Below are 12,109 nucleotides of genomic sequence, written 5' to 3'. Positions count from 1 at the left end.
CAAAGAAAGGTGCAGATTGCCTTGGCCCAAACAGGTGTGGTGCCCGCCGACGTGGTGGCCGTACGCCACCAGGCAATACTTTATGGGAGAACTCCATGTACGGTATGGCAACCCAACAGGCAGCACCAGTTGAAATGATGGCTCAGGCAATGGAGAGGGTGGCCACTTCCATTATCCCCCCTGAAAGGCAGATGGAGCAACAACAGGAGGCAACAGACTCCATTTGCCAATCACACAGGGAAGACATGTTGGCATCCAACAGGGACCGACGGGCGGCACTGGAGACTCTGCGGGAAGCCATTTCTATAGAGTCACAGGGCCACAGGGAAGCCCTGAGGGTAGAACTCCATAACCTCAGGGAGACTCTTGTTGAACCTGAGGCTTCCACAAATTTGAGGACAGAACAGCAGCTGGAGCGGCTCACACGTTCACTCTCAGCTGAGCAGCAGGCAACTCGGGAGGAGATCCGGCATCACAGGAGGCCATGCGTGCAGAAATGCAGGCAACCCGTCAGGTGCTGCATGGGGATCTCCGTACTATCATCCTCCAGAACGAGACCTTCCACACCCGCATGCTTGCTGCCAGGGAGGACCATATCAGGGCTTTGCGTGGGCTGCCTCCCATAGCACCACCACCTCCTGATGCAGCAGCAGAGGGTGATGAGAGCGACATCAGCACTTCTCCCACAGTAGCATAGCCGTGCAGGCCATGACCCCATGGAGGTGTTTTTTTTTCAACATCCACACAGATGGGTGTTGGTGTGCACCCTGTCCTCGGACCTCCTGGGTGGCCTCCCCCCTGGTCCCCACATGGCCATTTTTGATGTTATTTTTTATTTTTTTTACAGTGTTTTGCCTTGTGTGGCTCCCGTAGGCATCCACTGTGTATTCCGGCTGGGCACATGCAGGCTTGTCCTGTGTTTGAGTTAAATGCTTGGGTTCCTGACACACACACCCCTCCTGCTTCCCGTTTCCTTGGGCTCGCAAAGGGTGTGACCAAGTGACAGTGACTTACACAGTGACATTGGGCTCCCAAGAGCTGTGTGGGCAGTCTGTAGTCATAACTGTGTGGATATCCCTAGTGGGGTTTATTTTTGTATTGAACACTGCATGGTTTATTGATATGTGCTTTTGCATCCATGTCTTCCTCCTTATTCGCAGGTACCTTCTTCATGTCTTCACAAGGCCGTCTCCTTTGCAGATGCAGTTCATGTTGTATGCAGTATACTGACACATTTGCCTGACAGCAACACTCTGGAGTTGGAAGGGGTCGATATGCTGGCTTATTGAGGTTGTATGACTTACATTACTTTGAGTTTGTACTGTCATATTTTGGCAATGATTCATGCTGTGTTGCTGTATTGTGTTGCTGGTAAGTATTTGGTCATGTGTGCTGTTTGTTATTGATTACTGGGAGCATATTGTCTGGGCCCGTTTCCATTTGGGACAGTGCACTTTGTGACACCTGTGTCATGTGTTGTGCATTCCTTTGTTTGCTTTCGCATTGCAGGACATGCCATGGTGTGTTGGGTGTCGGAGATGGGGAGGGGTTGGGTGACATGGCACTATTTTCATGTTGTATTTTGCAAGGGGGTAGTCATTCATGCAGCATAAATGTGTGTCTTTTTGTGACACAGCATTGGTTGTCTTTGGGTAGGTAGGGATGCACACAATGTAACACTTCTAGCTGACCAATCTCAGGCTGGTATGGTTGTGACTGTCCCTTATGTCATCATCATTGATTATCAGCTGGTATGTGCCAGGGCTGTGCGCACTCCACAGGGGTGTGATTTTAGGTGATGTAATTAGCCACCAGCTGCATACGGGCTGCCTCACCACATGCCCTTTCCTCCCCATGCGTACCGGCCGTGCTTGTGGTTGGGGATGTGGGGGCACCACCATGTCCACCAGCAGGCCCCGGCATGTTGCAACGTTGTGCAGGACACATGCTGCCACTATGATCCTGCACACTACTGGGGGCGCGTATAGCAGCTGCCCACCAGAGCGGTCAAAGGAGCGAAAGCATGACTTGAGCACTCCAAATGTGCGCTCCACTATGCCCCGGGTTGCAATATGGGCTGTGTTGTATTTTACCTCAGGTAGTGTGGTGGGGTTCCGAATTGGCGTCATCATATGGGTGCTCAGAGTGTAGGCACTGTCCCCTGGGGAGGTGATGATGGGTACCATTAGTGGGGTTGTGACATTACTCAGTATCTGACATGCACGCATGTGCAGGGGCATTTATACTCACCAAGCAGCCATGTCTCGCCATGCCGCCCAGCTTCTAGGTCCCGGTTTAGGGTTGAGATTCTGTAAATGAAACTGTCATGGGTGGACCCTGGATAGTTGGCATATACTGAGGTGATGATTCCCTTGGCATCACATACTACCTGCACGTTGATGGAATGCCAATGCTTGCAGTTTCTGTAGATGTGCTCAGTTGCCCTGGGAGGACGTAGAGCCACATGGGTGCAGTCAATGGCAGCTAGCAATTTGGGGAAGTGTGCCACCCCGTAAAAATTCTGGACGACAGCCTGCCTTTCTGCAGGTGTTCTGGGCAGGTATATGTGCCTGCGGACTGATGGGCGTGCTGTCATGATGGCCAACACCTGGTGCAGGCAGCGTGACTGCGTGGCCTGTGACACCCCCCGCCCCACTATGGCACTTGTCCGCTGAAATGAACCAGTGGCCAAGAAGTGCAGTACATTGAGCACCTTTTCCAAGGGGCTCAGTGCTTGGAAGCACACTTTGGGTGATGTGAGGTCATCCTCCCACTTACTCACCAGGTCGAGTATTATTTGAGGTGGAAACCTGTACCTCACATACACCTAGTCATCATGCATCCCAAAAAGGCTGGTTCTGGGTGTAAAAATTCTGGCCCTGACTATCCTCCTCCTCCTCCTGCGGTATCCCACGACCACTGCTGCAAGGAACGGTATATTCATCTTAGCGTCTGAGCTTGTTTGTTGTTTGCGTGCACTTTTATGCTGCGTGGGTCCACATACGCCTGCTTCCTGCTGGCGTACGTGTTTCCGGATTAGCGTGTCTTTTTGGGCGCACGCGTTGGTCCCGTTCGATTCCATGAATACGTGTTGTAGGCGTGCGTGTGGGCGTTCCACGCATTTGCCTACTGTACTTCCCCCGTGACGCCCACATTTTCACGCGTTGTTCCCCATTCCGCGTGTTACGCCTACTTTTGTTGTGTGCGCTGCGCTATGTGCAGTTTCGCTGTGCGCGTAGCGCACGCTGTTTGAAGACGTGTGCGCCAGCGTGCGCCACGCAGGATTTTAGCGCACATCCATGGATTTACACTCGCACGGACTTCCATGAATCGCTGTGCGCGGGTTTCGCTGCAATTTTCGCACTTGCGCTGCGATTCGCACGCTTTCGCACGCTTGCTCGGAAATTTTCAGCCCACATTAATTACATGAATTGGCCCGTTTGTTTTTATCATTCATCATTTTTCTAGATTTTTCTACTTCTTTGACCTTACAAGTAGAACAGTTGCCAAGGAAGGCACATCGGGAGAGAGTCTTGGGGATTCAACGCTAGTAATTATAACCTCATCACCCTCAGTTGGTATCGTAGACTGTACAGTGAGGTCATCATTAATATCATCTTGTTGTAATGAATTTGAGATTGTCAACTCCTCATTTACATTTAAGGCTGTAGGATTAGGAAAGCGCTACGGTTCAGACCTTTTAGCACAAATAAAACCCTCCCAAAAAATGTTTTGACTCCATTTGGGTCATGATACGTTTTTGATCTTTCAAATATTTTTGTATAGTTTGACCAGGGAGTTCAAAACAACATTTAAAGCAAAAGTGGCATAATTTTCCAACTGTGGTATATGAGTATTGCCCATCCCTTTCTGCACGTTTTTTGGATTCACCAGAGGTTGGTAGGAAAATGCAGACGGTTCAAACATTTTAGAACTCTCTAAGGCATCCAGATATTAAGAGAGTAGACAATTATTTACACACGGCTGAATAAATGAACCTGCATCAGTAGGGACTGCTGGACTTCCATTATCATCAGCTTTATTTATTCCATGCCTCGCCACTTCTGCAAACAACAATCCCACTTTGTGCCTATTGCCAGTGAACGTTAGCTCAGCACCTTCTAAAACGGACACATCCCGAATATCATTAGTGATGTTTAAGCATTGCTTTGCTTTAAAGGCTCATTTGATGCCTCACGGGGGTTGTAACCATCTCCTTTCTTGTCCTTTGTGGAGTAACAGGTTAAATAAGCCATCTTTCCCCACTCAATAGGGTCCTGCTCTCCTCCCTTCCTTAGGTTGACCTAGAATTCCCAGGCATGAGCTGCTTCTCACTGAGTTTTGATTCAGCTCTTTCCTTTGGCTTTGGCTGGAATATGAATCTTGGCCTTGTTAGCCCTTTGCAGCCTGGGTTTAATTCTGCTTTTACAAACTGGAGTCGCACTTGTATACTGTGCTTCATTGAGGTAGATGTATAATTGGCGCATGCCGCTCTATTCTTCTACTAAGCACTGCAAGCAGTTCCGTTTTCTTAGCTTCGTGCATTCCAAGCCTATTTACAGGCATCTGTTAGTTGCACATTTTCATCTCACTTCATGGTTACGTTTCTTCGTGCTGCAACATTGTTTCTTCTTTTACGTCTGTTGCACCATTATTCATAACTTTTCAACTTGTGTGTCATCCCTTTGGCTTGTCGTTTATGTTCATCTGTACGACTGCCTGAGCTCTTATGTCATCACCATTTGCCTTCCATTAAGGCTCTTTGGGTCTCTTCGGGGACAGTCTGTAAGTAGTCTTCACTTCGTGCCAGCTGGTACGGTTGTCTCAGCCGGTACCGAGCCGCCCATGGTTGTCTTGTTATAGGCACTTCAACAGGTATTGTTCTTCTGATGGGCACTGGGCATAGGCTCATTGCAGCTCTCTGTTGGTTCAATTGTCCCTTATACATCACATACTTTGGCGAGTATGTTCCTGGTACCTCAAACTGTGGGGTTGGGGTGTAGGCCATGTCTGGGACCTCCTCTACACTCCCCCCTCTGGTCAGTTCATCAACCACTTCTGCTACCTCCTTTGGATTCGTCTTAGTTGGTTCTTTAGTATCCTGTCCATTGTCTTCTGGGTTCGTACATGATGGTGTGAACGTGTGTGTCTTTGGAATCCATATCTTTATCACTCCTTTCAAACTTCCTGCTGTTTTTATATGTTCGTCTTTGTTCCAGGTCATTAGCTGGCATTGCCCATTTGGGCTGCAGTAGATCCACTTCCCTTCATACCTTCTTCGTTTTCTGGGGTACGCAAACTTTGTTCCTTCTGGCGCAAATTCTTGTTTCTTCAGCAGTTAGGTCTCTGGGCTTCCATCCAGGTTCGACATCGACCATGATTTTCATCCCAATGGCTTTCTTTGCAGTTTTCTGGCATTGTGGGATGATTATCTTGATAACACAAAGTCCTAGTAGTATCATCAATAGCAGGGCTCCCAGAAACTTTAATATGTCCGCCATCTATTGCGGGTCCCATGTGAATAGTGCTCCAAACCATCTGCTATCATCCACTTCGTCGGTTTCGTTAATCATCTTGTTCTCTAGGTTTGTCAGCACACTTATGGCTTCTATTAACGTTCCATTTTCTTGGTCATGTGGAGGTGTAAATGTGCAACATGATTCTCCGATTTTTGTGCAAACACCTCCATCCATCGCTGTGATTATATCAAGTACATATCTGTTCTGGAGGGTCATCAATTGCATGGCTCTCAGTTCTTCTTTGATCGCGTTGAATCCTTTTATGGTGGTGTTGATGGTCTGCAATAACTCCCATCTGGTTATCTGCAACCATTTAGTATTTGCTCCGACTTGGATGTGTGGCAAGAGTATTGTTGTGAATACCGATGAGGTGAGGCTAAACAGCCTATGCTCATATGGGATTGCATAAAATGCTTATTCTGATTTGGCAGAAAAGTAATTCTCCCTCTTCATTCGGGATACCAGTTCCGCGGACCTCCTCTTCCTTAGTTGAGCATCTGCTTTTGGAAAACTGTCCATACTCAGGTCACTTTTCGGGATCATTAGTGCAGGAACGTGGATGTTCATTAGTGTGCATATGCCGCCCCAGTTTTTCGGTAGTCTTATATATGCTTTGGATCCACATGCCCAGTAATGGTCCATAATAACTGCGGCCCCCTGAGTCATTCCCAGACCTTCAAAGATTCGTCCGCAGTTTTGATTCTCTCCCATTTTCCTTGTGCCTTTGCTTCTGAAGCACAATTTCGGGCTTTCCAGTGGTACTATTTGCAAGGGTCCTCCTCTGTCTTTGACCCATGTCAGCAGCTTTACCAATTTCGGCCATAGATGTTTGCATAATCTCTGTGAGTTCGCTAATGCTTCTTGGCAGGCTACAAAACCATCCATGCTCGGCAGATTCCAACTCCTTCTTCCCATCCATTTGGGGAAACCAATGTTCCCCAGATCTGCATTTGGCCTCTGTTCTTCCAAATTTGAGCCTCTTCTGCAGTCTTTCCTCGGACGTTCATCCTCGGGTTTATTTCCCAAATGTTCCTGATCCTTTCACTTCAGGCTTCTCGTACCTGATCACGTGATTCTTAGTGGGCGCTCTGACCCTTGTCTTGATATCCTGGACATAACCATCTTCATCGGGATACTCTGTTTCAGTCGCCCATATCAATGAGGCGTCTCTTCCCATAAATTGTCCTCTGGTGTTGCACATTGCTACGTGTGACATACAGTGTGCTGTAGGGACATCAATTTCTACAGCCACAAAGATCTTTGATTTTTCCATGTTGCACGGTAGAAGTGCACAGACGAAGCATTGTCCTTCAGCTTTTCTTCTTCCAACTTCCTTCATGTGTTGGTACCAAATGTTGTTTCCTAGGTGTGCTGTGCTATCCAGGTAATCGTTTAGTTCATTGTTGTCTTCATGTGGGTTTCTCTTTATTCTTGCTGTCTTTTTGTAGTTAGCTATAACTATATCTCTAAATGTGTCTGTGCTACTTTTTCTTGCTGAGGTTTCTCAGTCATGCTTGACAGTGGAGCAGGCTTCATTGTCTGTGTCGCTGTGGTAGGAGGAGATTTTGGGATTCTCTTCTTCTCCTCTTGTATTCTCTCGTAGAGCTCCTTTAACCACCACCTGTGTACTATCTGTCCAACGTACGGCCGCGTCATGGGCCTGGTGTTTGTCCCTTGTGTTGGAACTGGTGTGCTTGTCGTTACAGTCTCTGTGGTTCTATTTTTCAGTTCCTCATGCAGTTTCTTCGCTTTAGTTATAAATGGGAACAAATGGTCTATCAGCATTTGTGTCTTTGCAGTGAATTCTCTTGTAGCTGCCTCCATCTTCTTGAGGGCTTTTGTTATGTCTTCCTTAGTTGGACTTTCACTTGATTCTTCTTGGTCACTTCCACTATTTTCTGGAACTGGTTGTTTGGTAAGCAGTCTCGTACTTTCTATTGTCTTCGTTTGAGGTTCTGTAGCCATTGACACTTTACTTGTTCGTGTGCATTCAGTGTGTGTGTGTGTGTGTAGTGGTCAGTGCTATATTTTCATTCATTCCGCACTGACCCTGTCTCCAGCTTTTCTCTTCATTCGTTACCTCAAGTGTATATGAATCACTGCTAATTACATTCAATTTTAATTCGTTTACTTTACCATCAGATTTTCCTGGGACTGGAATTACTATATAGGGTCCAGGTGCTTCCGTGGGACTTGTGTGTACCTTAACCGGTGGGTGCACTGAAATTGGGACGCTTCGTGCTCCAATGAAAAATGCAGTTCTGATTGTTAATGACAGAAAATCAATGATAATTACCCTGCATATACACATGATCGACCGATATGAAAGTTGGCAGCATTTTCTTCCAGGGAAGCAGGGGCGCCCCTCTGTTTGCACGAGGACCAAGTTAATGTTTTGGGCCCCCATTTCAATCATGAGTCAATTGTCAGTGTTTTAATTCTATTCACTTACTCCGTTCTTGTTTCTCAAAAGATTTGTATCATAAATTGTCAAGTGCTTCTCGAGTGTCCCCCTCTTGTTGTTGACGATTGTCTCTGGTTAGATGAAATAGTTCTCATACTGGACTATGGAAAAAGATTAGACTAACACCTTTGGCAAATCACATTCATTATGCATATTCAAAATAGGTAAGTTCCCAATGCACTCCCCGAATCTGCTTCACTCCTGAGGACATGCTGGAACATGTTCAATGCGGAAAAATGGAAAAAGCGGTATCACTCAAAATTAAACACAAATAAAACAAATAATAATTAAATAAAAATAAAACAAAATGGTGAAGTTCTCTTCTCTGCTCTTCTCGATCTGTCCCACGGCAGAAAGATGAAGAACTGTGCCTCTGTCCCCTCGATCTGTCCTTCGGCGGAACGATGAAGAACTGTGTCTCTGTCCCCTCGATCTGTCCCTCAGCAGAATGCCTTTGGCGGAATGATGAAGAACTGTGTCTCTGTCTCTTGGATCTGTCCCTCGGCGGAAGGTTTCACTGCAATCTCCTTAGATACTCTCTTTGAAAGTTGGACAGTTCCACTTGGAGCATTATTCCATGGAAGAGTGTTCCCATGTGTGCAACCTTAGCTGGATCTCTGAGGAAGGTGATGACGTCAACCTCTGCAGGCCTTCCCACCATTTCTGGATAGTCAGTGACTAGGCGGAACAGGACATTGTGAGCCAGTTGGCTGTCCTCGGGTGACAGGGACATTTGTCCTGCTTGGCTGGGTTCTGGATCACAGGCCTTTCTTTTGACGTGAACAGTCTCTGCACTTTCCTGCTGCGTGGATTGCGACCACGTAGTTTAGCTTGATCCACAGTTGGTTCAAATGTTCAGTGTTTCTTGGATCCCTAATGTACGTGAGTGTGTCCGTGGTTCTCCCGACGAGTCCTGGGCACTCCTCTATGATGCGAAAGAAAAGCGTGCACGTGTGTTCATCTATGATAACCTGTGCTAGAAGCATTTGTGTCCTTATCACTGTATTCGGGCAACTCGGCGAAGGCTTTCGCGATGACAGTCAGTAGTTGGCGGATTACTTTCTTGTTAGCAGGATCTTGATCAAAGTCTGTGACACAGGTTACTCTCCCTATGTTGTGATATGATATGGCATTTGTAACGCGCCTATTCACAAGTGTTTCAAGGCACGACGAGGCGGGGGGGAACAAGGGGAGACAGACAACGAACCTACTAGGCCAGGTGTCATTCAGATCACGCAAGTGCAAGGGTAGAGGGGAAGGGAAAGTGCAAGGGGGAAGGGAGAGAGGAAAGTGCAGTACAGGGTTAATAGCATACAGGATAAATAACAAGGGCCAGCTAGTGGCAAGTGCGAGGTAAGTGCAGTCAAGTGCTGGGAAGGGGGGCTGTGGGGATACAGACACAGTCCCGCAGTGCAGGGGTTTCCAGGGAGGCAGTTCAGGGGAGAGTGGCTGGGCCAAGGACCGAGAACGGTGAGTAGCCCAGTTGCAGATTCAGTGCAGTTTCAGTAACTTTAGCAGGGGAGAGGGAGAGAGAAGGCGGAGGCAAAGAGGAAGGTTTTGAGGTGCTTCCGGAACCGGAGATGGTTCTCCTCAAGTTTCAGGGGGGAGGCCCCTGCAGCGGAGAGAGATCTGCCCCCAACTCGTTGTTTGGAGAAGTGGCTGACCCTGAGAGAGTTGGAGGGGGATGAGCGTAGAGCTCGAGAAGGAAGATATTTAGGAAGAGCGAGGTGAAGGTATTTTGGCCCAAGGCCCCAGAAGGCCTTGTGGACAATGCAGAGGGTTTTGAACTTGATCCTCGCAGTCACTGGGAGCCAGTGTAGTGATTTCAGTCCTGGAGAGATACGGTCCCTGGGCTTGAGGCCAAGGACAAGTCTCGCAGTCCTGTTCTGGATGAGTTGCAAAGGGCGGAGAGTAGAGGCAGGCAGATTTAGATAGAGGCGGTTTCAGTAGTCCAGCTTCGAGAGAACCAGGGCTCTAGAGACAGTGAGCTTCTGGGGGAAGGAGAGGAAAGGAAGGATACCTCTGAGGAGGTGTAGCTGGTAGTGTGACTTCTTAGAGACGTCGGCTATGTGAGGAGAGAAGGAGAGTGTGGAGTCGAAGATGACCCTGAGGTTTTGTGCCTTGCAGGTAGGAGCAGGAAGAGGGCCAAGTGAGGCCGGCCAGAGAGCTGCAGGGAAGGAGGGAGTGGGTGTGCCGATGAGTAGAATCTCAGTCTTACTGGCATTAAGGCAGAGGTCATTGGCGGCACACCAGTCCTCGATAGCAGAAAGACAGTCAGAGATGAGGGAAGGAGAAGAGGTGGCCGAGGGTAGCCTGAAAATTATCTGGGTATCATTCGCATAGCACTGAAAGTTGGGGCAGAGAGCGGCGATGTGGTGGGCGAGAAGTGCCAGATACTGGTTAAAAAGCCAGGGAGAGAGGTTAGATCCCTGGAGGAAAGAGGTCAGCCATGCCAGAGCCTGACCAGTGATACCCAGGTTATCACGGAGACGGTTGAGCAGGATGGTATGTTTGACAGTATAAGGCAGAAGAGAGATCAAGCAAAATGAGAGCACATGGAGTGTTAGAGTCAAGGTTCGAGAGCAGGTCCTCACGCATGTTCAGGAGAACAGTTTCCGTGCTTCTGGCAACTCTGAAGCCAGACTGATGGTCATGAAGACTACCAACAGATTCAGCATGGAGATTAAACTGGGAGATGGCCAGTTTCTCCAGGAGCTTGCCCAGGAAGGGAGTGATAGAGATTGGGCGATAGTTAGCTGGGCAGGTGGGGTCGGAAGAGGGTTTCTTAAGAAGGGGGTGCACAAGGGAGTGCTTGAGAGGGGATGGGAAAACTCCAGAGGCGAAGGAGTGATTGCAGAAGTCAGCAAGGGCAGGAGCCAAGGAGTCAATGTGGTCCTTGATAGTTTTGGAGGAACAGTGGTGGTTCTGTTTTGACGAGACTTTCATAGATCAGACTTTTCTCGAAACCTCGTCAGCAGAAAAAAGGGGAACGGCAGAGAAGGGGGGAAGAGGGGTGGCTGCAGAAGAGCCAGAGGAAGAGCAGGGAATAGAGGGTGGGAGGTGATAGGAGGAGAGTGAGGAAAGGATGTCCTGAGTTTTAGAAATGAAATGAGAGGCCAGTGCTGTTCAGAGGGCCTGGGAGGGGACAGGAGAGGTAGAGACTGCAGCAGGGTTGGCCAGCTCCTTGCAGATTTTAAAGGGTTCGGCCGAATTGTTAGATGCCGCAGAGATGCGGGCTTGGATGAGGGCTCTCTTCTTGGAGAGAACGGAGAGCTGGTATTGCCTTTGGAGCAGGCGACAGCCCAGTTTGTCGGAGGATGAACATGAAGCACACCATTTCCTCTCCGCCACCCTGCACTTGCGTTTAAGGGTGACGAGATTCGAGTCATACCAGGAGTTACATTTGGCTTTGGGCTTCAGGCGATTTCTCATGACAGGGGCAAGGATATCAAGAGTATCATATATAGCAGAGTGAAGAGTGGAGAGGGCTGCGTCAGGGTGGGAGTCAGCCGAAGGAGGAGGGGGGGGGGGCGAGAAGGTGGCAGTGAAAGCCTCAACTGACACGCGCTTCAATGCGGAGAAATGGAAAAAGCGGTATCACACCTGCGCTGAATAACATGAACTCTCGCTAATCTACTGGGATGCTATTTGTGTAACGTTTGGTGGAATTCTCCATTTTCTGTGTGTTTCATTACAGCAACGCCTGTATATCTTTGCCCGTCTTCTTGGTCGATTCTCGAAGAACCGTCAATGAAAACGATCTCACCACCCGCCAGGGCATTTTCTTTCACCCTGGGGATTTCATCATAGAACTCTTCATAGTTTGCACAGCCATGTATCGGCTCACCTTCAGTGACTGGCTCAGCTATGAACGTGGCAGGGTTTACTGTTTTACATCGAACTATTTTGGTAGATGGGTTTGATATGATCACCTCATAGGCAGAGGCCCTTTGAGATGTCAATGTACCTTTTGGTTTCTCCAAGATGGCGAATTATGAGTGCTCGATGTATAACGTCATGGAACAGCCCATTACAATGGTTGTCGCCTTCTCTATGGTGAACGCTGCTGTAGCTAAACTTTGTTTGCATGGGAAGTGGCCTCTCATGACTGGGTCCAGGTTCCCAC

General features: G+C 48.3%; 1 protein-coding gene across 1 annotated transcript in view; it reads right to left on the bottom strand.

Moving 5' to 3' along the window:
* LOC138473213 (protein-arginine deiminase type-3-like) overlaps positions 1-6,792 on the bottom strand; it is a 211,800-nt gene extending 205,008 nt beyond the window's left edge. Inside the window, exon 1 of the mRNA XM_069611781.1 lies at positions 6,581-6,792. Within this exon, the coding sequence (XP_069467882.1) occupies positions 6,581-6,792 (212 nt within the window). The remainder of the gene's footprint in view (positions 1-6,580) is intronic.
* Positions 6,793-12,109: the final 5,317 nt, after the last annotated feature.

The sequence above is a fragment of the Ambystoma mexicanum genome, chromosome 8 (assembly GCF_040938575.1).
Source record: "Ambystoma mexicanum isolate Mex_15411 chromosome 8, UKY_AmexF1_1, whole genome shotgun sequence".
Classification (NCBI taxonomy): domain Eukaryota; kingdom Metazoa; phylum Chordata; class Amphibia; order Caudata; family Ambystomatidae; genus Ambystoma; species Ambystoma mexicanum.
This window is presented reverse-complemented; position numbering and strand designations above follow the sequence as displayed.